We start from the raw sequence: 20,238 nt of genomic DNA, 5'->3' as shown, positions 1-20,238 counted from the left end.
CAGGAGGCTCGTCCTGTGGCTTGGAAGCTGCACAAAACCACTGGAAATTTTCCATCTTTTCAGCTCTTTGAACTCAGAGGGGGCAGAGACTCTGAACTGCTGCCAGAGATCCCCAGGATGCCGCCTCCTGGGCCCACCCTGAAAGGGACTTTGAACCAACAGCTCACTATGTCTCAATCACTCTTCGGATTTAGCTGGTGTGTAGATTTTTGCTGGCTATTCACCTGCAACTAACTCTCTGATTCTTTAATCCTTGTGCCAGTCTTGGACCCCTGTATTCACCCCCTTTCTCAGGACTATGATAAGTTTTGTACAAAGAACGGCTTGTGAGGTAGCATTAGAAAACTCATAATTTGCTGATCATTATTGTACCGGTAAAAAATATGGGTGGCAACATTGCTGGTAAAGTTACAGGATTGCTCTGTGTGGTATTACTATGACATATTCCAAGTCTGAGAGGCAGCCACCAACCAGTTCCCTAGAGTTCAAGAACTTACATAGTTTATTCCGGATCGGCTACAGGCGTTGTCTTTGGTGTGAGATCTAGGGGACCGGTTGATCTGGGAGCAGTGGCTGGTCTCTTGGGACTGGATGTAACCTGACCGTGGTGTGATTTGAGGTGTAAAGGACCACTGATCGCGAAGTCCGGTGTGTCTGGCTGTGGAGGGTCTCAGGGGACTCCGTGGTGAGACTGATACAGGGATCCGGGAATTCACATTTGGCACTGGCTGGGTGAAATCTAATCCCAGACCACAGCGCCGGTTTGGGGGGGCTGCCCTGGTTTGACGGGCTGCCTGGAGGCTGGCGGTGAGCTGCTCCCCACAGAGTGACAGTCACAATCAGCCAACTCCCCGTTCCCGAGTTCCCCAGCACCGTCTCCCTGCAGTGTGTGGTCCCCCTCCCCTGGCCCTCACACGAGGTCCTGATTTTGCTGCCTCCAAAGAGGAAGCATCCAGGAGCATGGTGCTTTGGCCCTGCACAGCCCAGGGCCGGTTCTCCAATAAGCCAAGCATCCGTCAAGAAGCAGTGGGTGGAGGACGGAGCTGTGGATCCAAGTGAAACCCAGCCCACCCCGCGACCCCTTTGGACGCATCGTGCAGTGATCTCCGGGACCAGCCTGTCACCGGTTCACCGGGCCACCTCTGAGATCGGTTATGCTGTGAGCGTGTGTCCACACCGAGGGGGAGAGACGGACATTTCCCCATGACAGGATTCCCCAGGGGGCGGGGGGGTCCCCGTCTTTCAGGCCGACGTTATTGTACAGAACCACTGGATCAGGGCCGGATTATGACTTTCTGAGGCCCTAACCTATGGCAAGTGTATGAGGCGCCATCCCATAAAAACCACGGATTTATTATTTACACAGAGAGGCTATATAAACAGGAAGGCTTGATATTTGCATCTATACGAAGGCTAAGTTGTGAAAATGGAATTATAACCTCACTAACCCACCTCTTGCAATAGGCCTGTTTGCATTAGATTTGCAAATTTTCACCTCTACCTTCTTAATCAGGAGATAAGAGACGTTTCCATTGCTCAGCAACACGAAAACAGTTACCGCAGTGGCTCTCCAACTGGTGTCCCGGCCACCCCTCTGAGCGCAACCCCCCCTTAAATGAAAACCACTTGTTTGTACATTTAACACCATTATAAATGCAGGAGGCGAAGCGGGGTGTGGGGTGGAGGCTGACAGCTCGCAACCCCCCCATGGAATAACCTCGCGACTCCCAAGGGGTCCGACCCCCAGTTTGAGAACCCCTGAGTTACAGTTACACGGGCCAGCTTACCTCATAGAAGTGGTACAAGTGACGGGTATGTCTGGTTGCACATCACATTAATTTGAACACTGACATTTAAAACATTTTCTCTCCTCTAATTTTTGGAGAGTGGGGTCTGGTGGGTTAGAACAGCGGGGGCTGGGAGCCAGGACTCCTGGGTTCTCTCCCCAGCTTTGGGAGTGGATGTCAGCCAGAGGGGTGAAGGGTCCATGTGGTGTGATGGGGGTCCCGATCATGGTCAGGGAAGGATTACATGGCCATCCCACCTCATTGTTTCCTGTGGACGGGTGCCAACCCAGTGCGCCCCCTCACAGAGTGGGACAGCCCTGCTGGCACCCTGCCTCAGTTTCCCTCTGTGGTCATTTGCAGTAACTGACCCCCGCAGACCTCACTCCTTCCCAGATGATTCCCCTTTGGTGGGCTCTTATCCAGCCCACTCCCAGCTGCAGCCCTCCCCTGACAGCTCCCGACTTCCTCAGCTTTTTGGGGTGCTCCCTGTTTTCTAGTGAGCGGCGACCCCCAGGGCTCGCTTTCTTCTGCCTCTCTACACTGGATTGGCTTGCCAGTCCCAGGTGGGGCTGAGGCCCACCCCCCCCCCCACATCCAGGGCCACCCTCCCCCTGCCAGACCAGCTGCCGTCTAGTTCTGGAGTTGAGATTTGCCCTTTGGCTACCTCCCACCCCAGGGGCTGTGCCGGGACCCAGCATCCGTGCCCCTCTCCTGTAAGGGGCATGTTCGGGGCACACCCTGGTGCCTCCACTTGGGGCTCGTCTGGGCCCGGAGCAGAGTTCCTTCTCCCCCGACCACTGAGTCACCCCCGGTGCACAATATCCGTGTGGTCTCTGCACCCCCACCGCCGCCGGGGACGCGCCAGGGGCTGGATCCAGCCCGGGGCCCAGCCAAGGAGCTCAGCACCCAGCAGCAGGGGATGAGGGGCCCAAACCAAGGATGTTGTCAGCAGCAAGTGTTGCCGTTTGGCTGAAAAAAGGAAAAGCAAAAGCAACGGGCCTGAAAAAGGCCAAACATTGCAACTGCGGCCCCCAAACTGGAGACGCCCCCGTCGAAAAAGCAGGAGGGGGAAATCGGCTCAAAAAGCGAAAGGAAAAGCGAATCATTTTCCGGCCCAAAGTTGGCAAACTCCAGCCTAGGAGGGCAAAACGCTCCAGAAAGGGTCTGGCCAAAGCCGAAACGGGTCCATCCAAAAGAGCCAGGGCCAAACAATTGCTGCACAAAAAGGGAGGCAGGGGGAAGAAAGAGAAGAAATTTCTGGCTGAAATACGGGGGGATAGCGGGGTGTGAGAAAATGAACGATCGAGACTGGAACGTTCCGGGCGAAAAGAACGAGAAAGCCTCAAAACGCCACTGGCCAAAGAGGTAAACCGAAAAAAAGACACTTTGGGGGGGGGAGAAACTCAGGACCTACAGATAGAAATTTATTCCTTTCTGGCCAAAATAGCGCACCTCTCCAAATACATTTCTGGCAAAAAGTGGCCCCCAATGGATTTTGGGGGGGGCCAAAACTTCCGGAGAACAGGGCAACTGCCCCCGCAATCTCTGAGTAAACTGTGCAACCCTCCCCCAAAAAAACCCCTTGAGCCAAAAAGAGCAGGAAAAGTGAAAACAAGAGGCGTGCTAAACACAGAGAAAATTTGTGACCAACTCCTCCCCAAAAGTTGTGGCCGAGAAGTGCAGCGTTGCTGGTCCAGCCCCATGCAGCCGGTGTTTTGGGGGCTAGTTGCCAAACCAGAGCAGTGGGGTCAGACCCCCCCCACCCCCCCCCCCCCACGTTGCCCTGGGCGAAGCGTCTGCAGCTTCGGGGGCCCGGGGAGGGCGGTGCCGGGAGACGCCGGGGAAGGAAACCCCCTTAACTCAGCCCGTTCCCTGCTGGGGCCGGCGAGGTGTCGGGGGGCCGGGGCGGGAGAGAGGTTGGAGGTGTCTGGCTGGTTGCCCTGATCGCTAGGCAGTGCCCTGCCCAGATACCGGCTCCGCACAAGCAGGTGTCTGTTTGCTTTGACTCCGGACAAACAACAGGGAGGAGCTCGGCCCGCCTGGGGGGGGACACACACGTGGGCGCGCACACACACACACACACACACACACACACACACACACACGGCCTGTGGCTTCCTGCAGCCCGGCACCAAGGACCTGGTGCCAGAGGTGAGCTTGGCTATGAAAGCCCAGCGCTCAGAGGAGAGGGGGGGTCTAGGAGGGTACACTGGGGGGCAGGGAGCCAGGACTCCTGGGTTCTCTCCCCAACTCTGGGAGGGTGGCTGGGAGCCAGGACTCCTGGGTTCTCTCCCCAGCTCTGGGAGGGGAGCGGTGTCTGGTGGGTTAGAGCAGGGGGGCTGGGAGCCAGGACTCCTGGGTTCTCCGCCGAGCTCTGGAAGGGGAGTGGGGTCTGGTGGGTTAGAGCAGGGGGGCTGGGAGCCAGGACGCCTGGGTTCCCTCCCCAGCTCTGGGAGGGGATTGGGGTCTAGTGGTTAGAGCAGGAGGGAGCCCTCGGTCAAGTCTTGTCTCTCCAGTGTTTTACTCTGTGACCCGGGCAAAAACACAAAATCCCCCTGACCCAAGTCGGGGGGAGGGCGGGGATGGCCGATCCGAGCGACCTGGTCAACTGGACGTGAGCCAACAACTGCTGGCCTTTGGGGGCGCCTGGCCCCCGGCTCCCTCCGGCTGTCTCTGGTGCAGGTCGCAGCCCCGACCTTGCGTCCGGGTTTGGGGTAACAGCAGGAAAAGCCCCCCTCCCCCTGCAGAATCACCCAGCCAGCCCCCCCACCTGAATTCAATGACTCACGCCTAGCCCCCCGCGTCCCTCAGCAGTGGGCCCTCTTTGGAGGGTCCTGCAGCCGGACGCCAGCGTCTACCCCCGCCCCGCAGATGGGGTACAACTGACGGGGTCTGGATCCTGGTCCCTTAAAGGGAGAGCCCGTTCCGTCCCGCAGCTCTGAATTCTCCGCGGGACCTTTTCCATTGCCAGGCCCTTTCCTGAGCACTTTGTTCACCGCGACTTCCTGGGCTGGGCTCTCCCGGCTTCCTAATGGGCCAGGATTTCCTGTTCCACTGTAGAAACATGGGGGGGGGCTCCCCAGTAGGAGCCGGGAGGGGATTTTCTCTCCGGATCAGGCCCTGGGGGGCGACCACGGCTGGGCTCCTGCGTCCGGTTCTGGGCCCCGCAGTTCCACGCAGGGAAGGGAAACCTTAGCGGGGGGCAACAAGGAGGCCCCTGGGGGTCAGGGAAGATGCATCGCAGCGAGGCACGGACAGATCAGCTTTGCGGCCGGAAGAGGGAGAGGGGACGGGAGCCCCGGGTCCCAGGACCTGCATGGGGGACACCTCCCGGGTCCCAAAGAGCTCTTGAAACGAGCCGGTGAACGGACACGTTCCCGTTGGAAATAGGCTGCCATTTCCCCAGCCCTCAGACCAACCTCCGCAGGGAAGGGAACCCCATCCCAGGAGAGCACCCCCGACCTCCGCCCCCCGGCCTCACCCGGCCCTGCCACAAAACGCTGGATTTCCACCTGGCCAGTGAGGTGAACACCCGTCACCGGGCCAAATCGCCCCCTCGTGTCCGGTCTGAATGTGTCTAGCGCCGACGGCCAGGGCTCCTGGCCCCAGCCCCCCTTCTCTAACCTCCCAGCCCCACTCCCTTCCCAGAGCCGGGGAGAGAAACCCAGGCGTCCGGGCTCCCAGCCCCCCCGCTCTAACCCACCAGCCCCCACTCCCTTCCCAGAGCTGGGGAGAGAACCCAGGAGTCCAGGCTCCCAGCCCCCCTGCTCTAACCCACCAGCCCCCACTCCCTTCCCAGAGCCGGGGAGAGAACCCAGGAGTCCAGGCTCCCAGCCCCCCTTCTCTAACCTCCCAGCCCCCACTCCCTTCCCAGAGCCGGGGAGAGAACCCAGGCGTCCGGGCTCCCAGCCAATGATCTCCAGGAGGCCAGGGTGGAGGAGGGGCTCCCCAGGGGGCCGGGCCCCTGTGGGAAGGTGGCTCACCTGCCCTGCTCTCCCCACAGCGAGCGCCAGGATGGGCCCCTCGAGGATGCTGCAGAGGCAGAGCTGGGCCCTGATCCTGGTCGTGGGCATCACCCTCAGCTTCAGCCTCTCCGTGCTGTGGAGGCTTCAGAGGTGAGTGATGGGGGCAGGGAGCCAGGACGCCTGGGTTCTCTCCCTGGCTCTGGGAGGGGAGTGGGGTCTGGGGGGTTAGAGCAGGGGAGCTGGGAGCCAGGACTCCTGGGTTCTGTCCCCCGCTCTGGGAGGGGGGCTGGAAGCCAGGACTCCTGGGTTCTCTCCCCGGCTCTGGGACGGGGGCTGGGAGCCAGGACTCCTGGGTTCTCTCGCCGGCTCTGAGAGGGGAGTGGGGGCTGGTGGGTCAAAGCAGGGGGTCTGGGAGCCAGGACTCCTGGGTTCCCTCCCCGGCTCTGGGACAGAAGTGGGAGTTTAGAACGGGGGAGCTGGGAGCCAGGACTCCTGAGTTCTCTCCCCGGCTCTGTGAGGGGAGGCTGGGAGCCAGGACTCCTGGGTTCTGTCCCCCGCTCTGGGAGGGGGGCTGGGAGCCAGGACTCCTGGGTTCTCTCCCTGGCTCTGGGAAGGGGGCTGGGAGCCAGGACTCCTGGGTTCTCTACCCGGCTGTGGGAGGGGAGTGGGGTCTAGTGGTTAGAGCAGGGGGGTCTGGGAGCCAGGACTCCTGGGTTCTCTCCCCAGCTCTGGGGGGGGGGGGCTAGGAGCCAGGACTCCTGGGTTCTCTCCCCGGCTCTTCGAGGGGGGGCTGGGAGCCAGGACTCCTGGGTTCTCTCCCCGGCTCTGGGAGGGGGGGGCTGGGAGCCAGGACTCCTGGGTTCTCTCCCCGGCTCTGGGAGGGGAGTGGGGTCTAGTGGTCAGAGCGGGGGGCTGGGAGCAGGACTCATGTTTGGGGTGTGTGTCTAGTGAGTTACGCTCTGAAGCCCTGTCGGCAAAGGCCGGCCACCCCGAGGTGACGAACCCTGAGCCTGGCTTCTCCAGACAGGCCGGGGGAGACCCTGTGGAAATCAAAGCAGTGAGCTTGGAGGTTTGGGGGGTGCTAGTCTCCAGGGGCGCCCCTGTTCCCACGCTTCGTCCCCCAGAAATCCGGGCCATCATGAAACACTCACAGCCCAGCTCTTCCCGAATCCCCTCTGCCGGCCTTCAACCCCCCCCCCAGCTCATCGTGAGAAGCGAGCTCCCCGCAGACCCACCGGCTCACAGTGGTAAACGTAAACCTTCCCCCCCACCCACCCCCGGGTAGCCTGACGAAAGATAGGGGAAACTGAGGCATGCCTGGACCCATGACAGAAAGTTCTCACTTCCTCACACGGGCGTTTTGGGGGATCCTGCTGCCCGGCCGGACGCAGGTTTCCTTTCTTACACCCCGGCCTTGATCTTGGGGTTCCCCACGGTGCCGCAAATTCGGTGCCAGGGCTGGGCGCCCAGGGGGATGCTGGGGGGGCCTCATGCCTGGAGCTATCCTGAGCGGGGCGCGCGGGCTCTGTGGGGGGGGCCTGGCACACAAACCCCGCTTTGCCCTCAGGGCAGGGGGCAGCGAGGCACCCGGGTCCCCGGGAAGCGGGACCGGTGGCATTAACCCCCCTCTCTCTGCCCCCTAGCCGGGCATCCCAGCCCAAGATGGAGCCGGCGGGGGGCAAAGGAGCGTGGCGGGACCCCAGACACCCCTGCCGGACCATGGCCCAACACAGGAACCCCATGTGCGTGGGGAGGACGGGGGGAGGGAGCAGGGGCTTTGGGGGCACTGGCCTCTGAGCGACCCACTGAGTTATGGGGGCATGGCAGGGAGTGGGATTCAGTGGGGCAGAGGGTGGGCGGGTGAAGAGGGTGGATGGTGGGTGATGGGCTGTTGATGGGGCTGGGGGGGATGTGGGGGGAGGGATGTGGGCGAGGGGAAGAGAAAGGGGTCACTGAAGGAGCGTGGGGGCAGGGAAGGAGGCAGGGGGAGGGATGTGGGGGGATGTGGGGGAGGGGAAGCAGGCGGTGGGAGGAGGGCTGTGGGGAGGGCAAGAGAAAGGGGTCACTGAAGGAGGTTGGGGGCGGGGAAGGGGGTGCGGGGAGGGGAGGAGCGGGGGCTCTGTGAGATGGGGGAAGCAGGCAAGGGGCAGGGGAGGGGGCATGGGGGTGCTGGGGGGCCCTGTGGGGGGGCTCTCCTGGCCGTGTGTAACCCCTCCTTCGCCTTTCCAGCCCCGAGGCCCCGGTGATGGGGGCAGAGCAGTGCCGGGGGCTGGCGCGGAACTGGAGCGCGGGGACCCCCCCCGCCAGGTGAGTGGGGCCGGGCGCGTCTCGCTGCCTCGGGGCAGCCCCTCCAACCCCCCAAGCGGCGCTGCGGCCTGGGGGTACATTTGCCGGAGGGGAACTCCCGGGCCCCCGTTCCCGTCCCACTGGGGCGGCCCCTGAGCCCCTCCACAGCCGCACCCAGCGGACTCAGCGATCACTGCTCCCCTACGCCCCAAACCAGGCCGCGCCCAGCCCCATGAGCCCCCGGCTCGGCGGGACCCCCGGAGCCTGCCCTGAGCACGGCCCCCGCAGCCGCTCCGGGAGTAAACGGTGTCAAGCTTCAGCCTCGAGACCGGGGCCGTCCCCGGGAGACCATCCGGAGCAACGACCGGCCGCGTGCCCTCCGCTCTCCGACCCGGGGTGCCAGTCGCCCTGCTTGGCTGGGAGACCGGCCACCCCCCGTCCCAGACGTCCCCCCGAAACGCGCCTCTCGTCCCGCCCAGCCCCTCCTGCAGAACACGAGCCACGACGCAGCCCGTCGTTTATGACGAGAAAACGACGAGCCCCGACCTGCTTGTCTCAGGGAGCCCCTGACGGGTCCGTCCCGGCGCACGGGCTCGGCACGGAGGCTTTTCGGAACCGCCGCAGCCCGACCTGAAGCGGGTCGAAATAATGAGGCAGAAACGGCCGAACCGGTTTCAAGGAAAGGAAAGTCACGCTCCACGGACGCCGCCAGCGGAGCGAACGCGAAGCCGAGCTCTGCCCCGCGCTCCGAGTCCCTGTCCGCCGGGACGTCTCCCGCAGGCCCCGCGCCGCCCCCCTTCTTGTGCGGGAGGGAGAGAGAAGCTGGGACCCCTGTTCTTGCCGGTCGCCCCTGCTCGCCTTTGGGACTCGTGTTCGGGGGGCAGAGGGTCTGTGTGGACGGGAACTCCCAGCTGGTCCTGTGTCAAGACGCAGATTTTGCACCCAGACCCGCTCTCACCCAGACCATGGGGATGGGCCATTTCGCAGCTGGCTGAAGCGCTGGCTACTCTTTCGTCTCTAGGGAACCGGGTGGTGGCTGGCGTATGCCCTAGGGACGCCCCACAGAGCGCTCCTCTAACTTGCCGTGCCACGTTGCCACCCACCTTTTACCAGGACAATAATGATCAGCACATTACGAGTTTTCAGAGGCGACCTCACAAGCCCGTCTTTGTGCACAGCTGATCACAGCCCTGAACCCTTCCCCGGTTCGCAAGTTCCCAGCAAATGTTTCGTCTTCCTCGAGCCGGCGACAGCTGGGCTGGCCTCCAGCTGCGAGTTTGTCAGGCCGCCTGCGGCCTGGCCCGGAGCTGGCAGAGGGGGGCGGTCGGTGGTGGGCGGACCTTGGGGGGCGCAGTGGAGGTGGAAGTGGGGGGCAGATCAGTGACTCTGTGTCTCCATCCCAGGCTGGACCAGGCCTGGATCCTGAGGCAGCTGAAGCTGGTGCAGAGCTGCCCCTGGGTGCATAACGCCAGCGCCCTGGGCCAGTACAGGTACCCCTCACCCCCAGTGCCCTGCCCCCCTGCTTCCTCTCCCCCCACCGCTCTGCCCCCTCCCTCTCCACCCCGTGCCCTGGCCCCCGATGCTGCCCCAAATACCCCCTTCTCCGCCCCTCCATGCCCTCCCCCAACCCCCCTTGCCTTCTGCCCCCGGCTGCCTCCGACGCCCCCCCCAGCTCCCCTCAACCCCTCTCCCCCGCGCAGGGAGCCTCTGGGGCGCTGCTGTAACGCTTCCACCAACCTGCTGCTGACCCAGGACAACACCCCGCTGGGCTCCCAGATCCTCTACGACGGACAGTGGGCCAAGAAGTATCTGGTGAAGGAGGAGCTGCTGGAGATGCTGCCACAGGTAGGGGGCGCTGGGCTGGCACCCCACCCCAGAGCTGGCTGCATCTCTGCACTGGGAGGGGGGTACTTAACAAACAGCCCTCCGCGCCCCACCCCAGAGCTGGCTGCATCTCTGCACTGGGAGGGGGGTACTTAACAAACAGCCCCCCATGCCCCACCCCAGAGCTGGCTGCATCTCTGCACTGGAGGGGGGTACTTAACAAACAGCCCCCCATGCCCCACCCCAGAGCTGGCTGCATCTCTGCACTGGGAGGGGGGTACTGAACAAACAGCCCTCCGCGCCCCACCCCAGAGCTGGCTGCATCTCTGCACTGGGAAGGGGGTACTTAACAAACAGCCCCCCACACCCCACCCCAGAGCTGGCTGCATCTCTGCACTGGAGGGGGGTACTTAACAAACAGCCCCCCATGCCCCACCCCAGAGCTGGCTGCATCTCTGCACTGGGAGGGGGGTACTTAACAAACAGCCCCCCATGCCCCACCCCAGAGCTGGCTGCATCTCTGCACTGGGAGGGGGGTACTTTACAAACAGCCCCCCATGCCCCACCCCAGAGCTGGCTGCATCTCAGCACTGGGAGGGGGGTACATTACAAGCAGCGCCCCGCACCCCACCCCAGAGCTGGCTGCATCTCTGCACTGGGAGGGGGGCCCTGTGCATGGGGGGGTCCTGTGCATGGCTGACCCAGCTCCCCTACCCTGCAGAGCTCCCCGTTTCAGGACGCCCCCTACGAGTGCTGCGCCGTGGTGGGGAGCGGGGGGATCCTTCGTAACAGCAGCTGTGGCCCCGAGATCGACCGCGCCCAGTTCGTCATCAGGTAACAGTGGCTGGTGGGGGGCGGGGGGGTGGGGATGGGACCAGGGGCAAGGGGTGCGGAGATCTGGGGCTGGGGCATCGGGGGCAGTGTGGGTGTAGGGTGGGGGTATGAGGGTTCAGGGAGAGTGTGGTGCAGTGGGGGTTCAGGGAGACTGGGGGGCTATAGGGGGTTTAAGAAGAGTGGGGCACAGTGGGGGGCTCAGGGAGAGTCGGGCGCAGTGGGGGGGCTCAGGGAGAGTGGGGTGCTATAGGGGGTAAGGAGAGTGCGGTGAAGAGGGTTCAGGAAGAGTGGGGTGCAGTGGCAGGGGTTCAGGGAGAGTGGGGTGCAGAGGGTTCAGGGAGAGTCGGTCGTGATGGATGTCTCACGGAGAGTGGGGTGCTAGAGAGGGTTTAAGGAGAGGGGGTGCAGGGGGTTCAGGGGGAGTCGGGTGCGGTGGGGGTCTCAGGGAGAGTGGGGTGCTATGGGGTAAGGAGAGTGGGGTGCAGAGGGTTCAGGGAGAGTCGGGCACGATGGATGTCTCAGGGAGAGTGGGGTGCTAGAGGGGGATTAAGGAGAGGGGGTGCAGGAGGTTCAGGGGGAGTCAGGTGCGGTGGGGGTCTCAGGGAGAGTGGGGTGCTATAGGGGTAAGGAGAGTGGGGTGCAGAGGGTTCAGGAAGAGTGGGGTGCAGTGGCAGGGGTTCAGGGAGAGTGGGATGCAGAGGGTTCAGGGAGAGTGGGGCACAGTGGATGTCTCAGGGAGAGTGGGGTGCTAGAGAGGGTTTAAGGAGAGGGGATGCAGGGGGTTCAGGGAGAGTCGGGCGCGGTGGATGTCTCAGGAAGAGTGGGGTGCTAGAGAGGGTTAAGGAGAGGGGATGCAGGGGGTTCAGGGAGAGTCGGGCACGGTGGATGTCTCAGGGAGAGTGGGGTGCTAGAGAGGGTTTAAGGAGAGGGGATGCAGGGGGTTCAGGGAGAGTCGGGCGCGGTGGATGTCTCAGGGAGAGTGGGGTGCTAGAGGGGGTTTAAGGAGAGGGGATGCAGGGGGTTCAGGGAGAGTCGGGCGCGGTGGATGTCTCAGGAAGAGTGGGGTGCTAGAGAGGGTTTAAGGAGAGGGGATGCAGGGGGTTCAGGGAGAGTCGGGCACGGTGGATGTCTCAGGGAGAGTGGGGTGCTAGAGGGGGTTTAAGGAGAGTGGGGTGCAGGGGGTTCAGGAGAGTCGGGGCGCGGTGGATGTCTCAGGGAGAGTGGGGTGCTAGAGAGGGTTTAAGGAGAGGGGATGCAGGGGGTTCAGGGAGAGTCGGGCGCGGTGGATGTCTCAGGGAGAGTGGGGTGCTATGGGGGAAGGAGAGTGGGGTGCAGAGGGTTCAGGAAGAGTCGGGCGCGGTGGATGTCTCAGGGAGAGTGGGGTGCTAGAGGGGGTTTAAGGAGAGTAGGGTGCAGGGGAGGTTCAGGGAGAGTGGGGTGCTAGAGGAGGTTTAAGGAGAGTGGAGTGAAGGGGGGTTCAGGGAGAGTGGGGTGCAGTGGCAGGGGTGCAGGGGGAGTGGGGCGCATTGGGGGGCTCGGACAGTGGGGAATCGTGTGCGGGGGTCGCGGTGCAGAGCAGGGGGTCGCCCGTTGAGGCAAGGGGGCCATGAGCCATAGAAAAGGCCAGGGTGTGGGGAGCAGGACCAGGGGAGGGCAGCATGGGTGGTCGGTGACCCAGCCGTTGGGGGAGGGTAGCCCCCGGCCCCTCCCCTTGTGCCCCCCATGTCCCCCGCAGGAGCCCAGAGCACCGGGTGGCGCAGGAGGGGGCGGGGCCTGGGGGCGTGGGCGGGGCCAGGCTAGGGTTTGGGAGGCCCAGCCTACCCTTGCCTATGATACCCGCCGCCCATGCAGGGTGGTAAAGACATGGGGAACCCCATGGGGTGGGGGGCACCGGGCTCCCCCGGCAGCTCCCCAGCTCACGCCGCCCCCCCCCAGGTTCAACCTGCCCCCCATGGGCTTTGCCGAGGACGTGGGCACCAAATCGAGCGTGGTCACCATGAACCCCAGCATCCTGCACGACCGGTACCGGGGGGCGGGGGGACGACCCGTGCGGGGGGAAGGGAGCCCTGATGGGAACATGTGAGCGGGGGGTGGGGGAGGGTGGATTGGATCAGAACTGGTGGGGGGGCAGCTGGATTGAGGCCAGCAGGGGGTGGCATGGGTCGTATTGGGGTGCATGGGGAAGCCGGGATCGGAACCGGGCCAACGGATAGTAACCAGTGGGGGGTGGGAGAAACCCAGTTCAGAGTGTGTGAGGGGGGGCAGGGGCTCTCCAGTCGGCCATAGGGTCACCGGGGGATCGGGACAGAGGAGACCCAGCCCCCCAGCTCTCTGGTTGGCCATAGGGTCACCAGGGGATCGGGGTCAGAGGAGGCTCAGCCCCCCAGCCCCCCAGCTCTCCGGTTGGCCATAGGGACACCGGGGGATTGGGACAGAGGAGACCCAGCCCCGCAGCTCTCCGGTCGGCCATCGGGTCACCAGGGGATCGGGGTCAGAGGAGGCTCAGCCCCCCAGCCCCCCAGCTCTCCGGTTGGCCATAGGGTCACCGGGGGATTGGGACAGAGGAGACCCAGCCCCGCAGCTCTCCGGTCGGCCATCGGGTCACCAGGGGATCGGGGTTAGAGGAGGCTCAGCACCCCAGCTCTCCGGTCGGCCATAGGGTCACCGGGGGATCGGGGTTAGAGGAGGCTCAGCCCCCCAGCACCCCAGCTCTCCGGTCAGCCATAGGGTCACCGGGGGATCGGGACAGAGGAGACCCAGCCCCCCAGCTCTCTGGTTGGCCATAGGGTCACCGGGAGATCGGGACAGAGGAGACCCAGCCCCACAGCTCTCCGGTCGGCCATCGGGTCACCAGGGGATCGGGGTTAGAGGAGGCTCAGCCCCCCAGCACCCCAGCTCTCTGGTTGGCCATAGGGTCACCGGGGGATCGGGACAGAGGAGACCCAGCCCCCCATCTCTCTGGTTGGCCATAGGGTCACCGGGGGATTGGGGCAGAGGAGACCCAGCCCCCAAGCTCTCCGGTTGGCCATAGGGTCACCAGGGGATCAGGGTTAGAGGAGGCTCAGCCCCCCAGCCCCCCAGCTCTCCGGTCGGCCATAGGGTCACCGGGGGATCGGGACAGAGGAGACCCAGCCCCCCAGCTCTCTGGTTGGCCATAGGGTCACCGGGAGATCGGGACAGAGGAGACGCAGCCCCACAGCTCTCCGGTCGGCCATCGGGTCACCAGGGGATCGGGGTTAGAGGAGGCTCAGCCCCCCAGCACCCCAGCTCTCCGGTCGGCCATAGGGTCACCGGGGGATCGGGGTTAGAGGAGGCTCAGCCCCCCAGCACCCCAGCTCTCCGGTTGGCCATAGGGTCACCGGGGGATCGGGACAGAGGAGACCCAGCCCCACAGCTCTCCGGTCGGCCATCGGGTCACCAGGGGATCAGCGTTAGAGGAGGCTCAGCCCCCCAGCTCTCTGGTTGGCCATAGGGTCACCGGGGGATCGGGACAGAGGAGACCCAGCCCCCCATCTCTCTGGTTGGCCATAGGGTCACCGGGGGATTGGGGCAGAGGAGACCCAGCCCCCCAGCTCTCCGGTCGGCCATAGGGTCACCAGGGGATCGGGGTCAGAGGAGGCTCAGCCCCCCAGCTCTCCGGTCGGCCATAGGGTCACCAGGGGATCAGCGTTAGAGGAGACCCAGCCCCCCATCTCTCTGGTTGGCCATAGGGTCACCGGGGGATTGGGGCAGAGGAGACCCAGCCCCCCAGCTCTCCGGTCGGCCATAGGGTCACCAGGGGATCGGGGTCAGAGGAGGCTCAGCCCCCCAGCTCTCCGGTCGGCCATAGGGTCACCAGGGGATCAGCGTTAGAGGAGACCCAGCCCCCCAGCTCTCTGGTCGGCCATAGGGTCACCGGGGGATCGGGACAGAGGAGACCCAGCCCCCCAGCTCTCCGGTCGGCCATAGGATCACCAGGGGATCGGGGTCAGAGGAGGCTCAGCCCCCCAGCCCCCCAGCTCTCCGGTTGGCCATAGGGTCACCGGGGGATTGGGACAGAGGAGACCCAGCCCCCCAGCTCTCCGGTTGGCCATAGGGTCACCAGGGGATCAGGGTTAGAGGAGGCTCAGCCCCCCAGCACCCCAGCTCTCCGTTTGGCCATAGGGTCACCGGGGGATCGGGACAGAGGAGACCCAGCCCCCCAGCTCTCTGGTCGGCCATAGGGTCACCGGGGGATCGGGGCAGAGGAGACCCAGCCCCCCAGCTCTCCGGTCGGCCATAGGGTCACCAGGGGATCGGGGTCAGAGGAGGCTCAGCCCCCCAGCTCTCCGGTCGGCCATAGGGTCACCAGGGGATCAGCGTTAGAGGAGACCCAGCCCCCCAGCTCTCTGGTCGGCCATAGGGTCACCGGGGGATCGGGACAGAGGAGACCCAGCCCCCCAGCTCTCCGGTCGGCCATAGGATCACCAGGGGATCGGGGTCAGAGGAGGCTCAGCCCCCCAGCCCCCCAGCTCTCCGGTTGGCCATAGGGTCACCGGGGGATTGGGACAGAGGAGACCCAGCCCCCCAGCTCTCCGGTTGGCCATAGGGTCACCAGGGGATCAGGGTTAGAGGAGGCTCAGCCCCCCAGCACCCCAGCTCTCCGTTTGGCCATAGGGTCACCGGGGGATCGGGACAGAGGAGACCCAGCCCCCCAGCTCTCTGGTCGGCCATAGGGTCACCGGGGGATCGGGGCAGAGGAGACCCAGCCCCCCAGCTCTCCGGTCGGCCATAGGGTCACCGGGGGATCGGGGCAGAGGAGACTGAGCCATGGGACGGCCGTGGGAGGGAACGGGACTGGCGCTGGGGGCTGGGCCGTGCCAGGACAGCGGCTGACGGGGGCGTCTCTCCTGCCCGCAGGTTCAGGGGTCTGAGCCGCCGGCGACGCCCCTTCGCGGAGGCGGTGGGCACCTACGGGGCCCCGCTGCTCCTCATCCCGGCCTTCAGCTTCGCCGGCATCAGCGCGGTCTCGTTCCAGGCCCTTTACACCCTGGAGGACTTCGGCTCCCCGGCCCGGGCCCTCTTCATGAACCCCGAGTACCTGGCGCGGCTGGCCGGGCACTGGCGTCGCCGTGGGCTGCGCGCCAACCGCCTCTCCTCGGGCTTCATGCTGGTGAACGCCGCCCTGGAGATGTGCCGGCACCTCACCCTCTACGGCTTCTGGCCCTTCCCCAACGACCCCCAGGGGCGGCCCCTGCCCCACCACTACTACGACAACCAGCCCCCCAAGCCGGGCTTTCACGCCATGCCCGACGAGTTCGCCCGCTACCTGGGCCTGCACCTGCAGGGCGCGCTGCGGCTGCATCTGGGGCGCTGCCGGTGAGGAGGCCGGGGCTTCGCCCCATGGAACGAGGCCGCCCGGCGCGCCACGGCCGGCATGGCTGGAGGGAGGACGTGAAGCTGGCCGGGCCCGGTAGAGCCACCGTCCGCCCTGCTCAAGCCCTGCCTCAGCGTCGACAATCGCCCGGCCCCCGCCAGCCCCCGAGGAAGGCCAGCTTTCGACAACTTCACGGACCTAGATGTTGCCGGGACCCGCCGCATTCCCACCCAGCGCAAGAGCCTCCCGGCGTCGGTGGCCTCCGCTGCTGGGTTCCCCTTTCCTCACCCCGGTTACCCACCAAGTGCCCCCACCCCGTGGCTGGGGCCACGCTCCAGGGCCACCGGCAGCGAGCGGGACTGATCCGCACCCCGCAATTGCCCGCCATCCTCGGCGTTCCTTGGCTGGTCGCCCAAGGCTCCCGCCTCCAGTGGGGACCAGGCACGGCGGCTGACTTCAAAGGCAGATACCGGCCTGTCCCTCGCCCCTCCGTCCACGCTGGCTATGCCGGAGAAATATCGAGACCGTGCTGACGTCTTTGAGAAAAGGAGATGGAGGTCTCGCCGCCGGTTGGGATCGTCCATCAGCCGGTAGCGCCCGGGACTCCTGTTCCCTTTCCCGGGTTTCCTCCCTCTCGGGCCGCGTCAGGAATACCCCTGTGAGCGCAGAGACGGGCTTTATTCCTCCTTCGGCCTCTCCGGGGCGGGCGTTTCCCTGACCGAACACGATGGGGCCCGGCACCCGGGCTGATGACTGGAGGTTGCAGGGCCGGACCCTTTGAAATCGCCACCCTTCGCTGAGGGCGGCGAGGTTTCGGCGGCTCCGTCGCGCGGCGGGAAGAGCGGCGCCCGGCCCCCACCGGCTGCAGCAAGAGGGGATCGAGGTTTCACGTGTCTCAATCCGTACAGCCGGCCGTGGTGACGGCGAAGCGTAACCTTCCGAGGCCCCGACACTCGTCCGTGGCTACGCGGCTCCCGGGGGAAGAAAGGCCGTTGGCAGCAGTTACCGCCGGCGGACGGCGGGACACGAAAACGGGCGTTTTTGGAGCGCTTCGGCCAGCGGCGAATAGGCAGGAGAGGTGAGAGAAAGGGGACGGGGTCGGTGGAGCATCACACAGGTCTTCAATCAGGTCCAGCTTTGATTGCGAGGCGGGTTTAAAAGCTGCGATTGGTTCGATCAGGGAAGGCGTAAAGGGGACTGGTGGGCCAGTATGTCAATGATGCGGATTGAAGAAAGAACCAATCAGAAGAGGCTACAAATCTGGCTCTAAGGCAGGGAGCCGGGGGGCTGCCAGGCTTTGTCACAGAGCCTTGGGTCTGATTCGGGAGCGGGACGATTGCCACTCGCTGATGAAGGGTCTGGGGAGACTTCACTTGGCAAGAGCATTTCTTCAGCTGGGCCCTCGTGGAGACGACAGTCTGCTTCGCGTCAGGGAAGGTGACAAGCAAGCCCGGCTAGAAACCCGCCGGGGGAGAGGGTACCCCAGTTCGGAGCGTGTGAGGGGGTACGGGGGCTCTCTGGTTGGCCAGAGAGTCCCCAGGGGACGGCTCTGCTCTGAACTACGCCTCTGGGTCTTCCTGAGTCTTGACTCCGGCTCGACTGCCTTCCGACCTCCAGGCCTGGCTACCCCGTGGCTCTGAGCATTAGCCGCCACTGCCCACACCCCAGTCGTGTCCCTGACCAGCCAGGGGGTCCTGTGTGCAATAAGCCACCCACCCCTCAATACCAGCCCACTCTCCCCCAGATCCTGGAGATAGAAAACATCCAGTGGTGAGCGTTAGACATTCGTTAGTTGGCCTCTTTTCAAGGCTAGTCAATGAATGCAGGTCATTAAAAGCTGTTCGTTCGTTGGCCTCCGTTAATTGCTATTTAATTATTGCCGTTTGGTCACGGTAATAAGTCACCATCTGCGGATTGCCATTCCATGATCCTAGTTCGTTAGTCAACCTTCCCTAATTGACACCTGCGGATTGCTATTCCATGATCCTAGTTCGTTAGTCAACCTTCCCTAATTGACACTGCGGATTGCTATTTAACAAAGGCCGTTGGTTACTGGAGGACAGGGGAAGGGTCACGGGATGGCTCCCTGTTGTGTTCACTCCCTCTGGGGCACCTGGCCCTGGCCGCTGTCGGCAGACAGGACACGGGGCTAGACGGACCTTTGGCCTGAGCCAGTCTGGCCGCTCTGATGTTCTTAAGTAGCAAGTCGTCATCGGTATGTCCCGCATAACGACGCTTCTGTAATTGCTCTTTATTAGGAATGATTTGTTAATTGCTCTTCATCCATTATGACACTTGCTTTCCTACTCTTGAGGGCTCCGTCATAAATGACGCGTCACCCCCTGTCCCATGCTTCTCCTTGTGCCGGGGTGACCCGTTAACTCATTCGCCGGCCGTGATGGCCTGTTTGTTGAATCCCGTGTCAGCACCGGGCTTCGGTGGGGTCTGGTCGTGGCCGCTCACCGGGCAGGTTTGATCCCTGGCGTCCTTCACTGCCCGAGTTGCTCCCAAAGCAGCCCCAGGCCCACGGAGGTGCCTTCTCTTTGTGCCAGGAAATTCCATTTGACTTTGGCTGAGGGCAAGTGTAATGACCAGGATGGTCTCGAGCCCTTCCTTGGGCGAGCTGGGGACCGGACTCCAGGACCCTGACAGCTCCCTCTCGTCCTTGGCCCTGTGATACCAGCCTTCTACTGCTGCTGGCGAGCGCAGATTGTCCTGTGTCCCCAGTGGAGGAGCCGGCAGTGGAAAGGGGCAGGGTTGCCATCCCGCTGAGCGTGCACCAGGGGAAGTTGTCACGGTTGCACTTGATTCTTTTAAACGCCCCAGGAAATGCCAAGCTGTGATGGGGCGTCCGCCCCCCACCGGCCTGTAAGGGGTTAAGAGAGCCGTAGGGCAAAGCAGCCAATAGGAGGTGGGGGGGGCTGCGAGGAACAGCCAATCAGGGCCTGGCAGAGCCACATAAAAAGAGCTGCAGGGCGGAGCAGGGTCAGTAGCTGCCTGGAGCTCCAAGAAGGAAGATCAGGCTCCTAGCAGGGAGAAGGAGAGCCAGCACCCTGGTCAGAGCAGCGCTGCCAGCAGGGACCGGGGGGGCTAGAGATGGCCCCCGGCTCGCTGCTGAGACTGGCCGGCTGAGGGAAGGGGGAAGAAGGGGCTGAGGCAGCGGGGAGTGGCCCAGGGAAAGGCACTGAGAGGTTGGAAGGGATGCAGCATGTGGCATTTGCAGGGATCCGGAGCAGTGGGTGGGCCCGGGTTCCTCCCGCCACTGAGGAAGGGGCTGGAGGCTTGGACTGCAGCCCTGGCCCCCCGAAGGGGGCAGCGTGGATCGGAGGGCTGTGTCCTGAACGGGACAGGAGGGATGTGGGTCCGGAGGCAGAAGCGATGGCGGGCGACACCGGCGGGCCAGGGAGCGAGTGGGATTAGAGCCTCCGGCCCGGCTGCACCCATGGGAGCCCTGAGTGGGGGATCGCCCGGCTCCGCGGATTGGGCCAACTTGCTCTTGAAGCCAGCCGGAGGCGCAGGGAAGTGTCTGAGCGACAAGGTGATTTTCTGCCCTGCCGTCCTGCGCCCAGCCCTGCCCCTGCTCGCTCCTGCCCTACTCCTCTCCCCAGCGGGCTCCCGCTCCGGGCCTGCCCCCGGCCTCCCCTCCGCTTCCCGCCCTCGCGCCTGGCCTCCGCTGCCCGGTGACCAGTCCCGGCTCCTCAGCCCGGCTCCGGCTTCCCCCGGCTCTGGGACCTGGCAGTCATAGAATCATAGAATCATAGAAGATCAGGGTTGGAAGGGACCCCAGAAGGTCATCTAGTCCAACCCCCTGCTCAAAGCAGGACCAAGTCCCAGTTAAATCATCCCAGCTAGGGCTTTGTCAAGCCTGACCTTAAAAACCTCTAAGGAAGGAGATTCTACCACCTCCCTAGGTAACGCATTCCAGTGTTTCACCACCCTCTTAGTGAAAAAGTTTTTCCTAATATCCACCCTAATATCCTAGTCCCCACCCTGGACGCCGGCTCTGCCCACGAGCCCTGACTGCCGCTCTGACTACTAGGCCAGACTGCCTGCATCCCCGTTCCTAACGTCCAGCCCCCTGGGCGGCTGCCTCATCTGAGAGGCCGTGAGGGGAACGGGGGCGTCGTCCTCGCATTCGTATGACCAATAGATGTGCCTCAGTTTCCCCACCTCTGGGCACGAAGGGGTTAATTCCCCCTCCAGGAAA

General features: G+C 64.1%; 3 protein-coding genes across 57 annotated transcripts in view; 2 read left to right on the top strand and 1 right to left on the bottom strand.

The window, feature by feature from the left end:
• LOC119849376 (zinc finger protein 420-like) overlaps positions 1-20,238 on the bottom strand; it is a 3,142,523-nt gene that overhangs the window by 621,991 nt on the left and 2,500,294 nt on the right. The gene's annotated exons all lie outside the window — the stretch shown is intronic.
• Positions 1-20,238, top strand: part of LOC119849403 (zinc finger protein 501-like) — a 1,099,011-nt gene that overhangs the window by 733,570 nt on the left and 345,203 nt on the right. The gene's annotated exons all lie outside the window — the stretch shown is intronic.
• On the top strand, positions 3,714-17,882 carry LOC119849412 (alpha-2,8-sialyltransferase 8E-like). 6 transcript variants are annotated; one of them, XM_038386500.2, is made up of 9 exons: positions 3,717-3,938; positions 5,791-5,902; positions 7,396-7,494; positions 7,982-8,059; positions 9,442-9,528; positions 9,739-9,883; positions 10,584-10,696; positions 12,632-12,718; positions 15,575-17,882. In XM_038386500.2, exons 2-9 carry the CDS (start codon positions 5,802-5,804, stop codon positions 16,035-16,037), a joined length of 1,173 nt encoding a protein of 390 aa, XP_038242428.1. In that variant the 5' UTR covers positions 3,717-3,938; positions 5,791-5,801; the 3' UTR covers positions 16,038-17,882. The 6 variants fall into 6 exon arrangements, with proteins under 6 accessions (XP_038242430.1, XP_038242432.1, XP_038242428.1 ...); XM_043503877.1 differs by lacking the exon at positions 3,717-3,938 and adding an exon at positions 4,854-5,311; XM_038386502.2 differs by lacking the exon at positions 7,982-8,059 and having other exon boundaries at positions 3,714-3,938.

Source organism: Dermochelys coriacea, chromosome 28, assembly GCF_009764565.3.
Source record: "Dermochelys coriacea isolate rDerCor1 chromosome 28, rDerCor1.pri.v4, whole genome shotgun sequence".
Lineage (NCBI taxonomy): Eukaryota > Metazoa > Chordata > Testudines > Dermochelyidae > Dermochelys > Dermochelys coriacea.
This window is presented reverse-complemented; position numbering and strand designations above follow the sequence as displayed.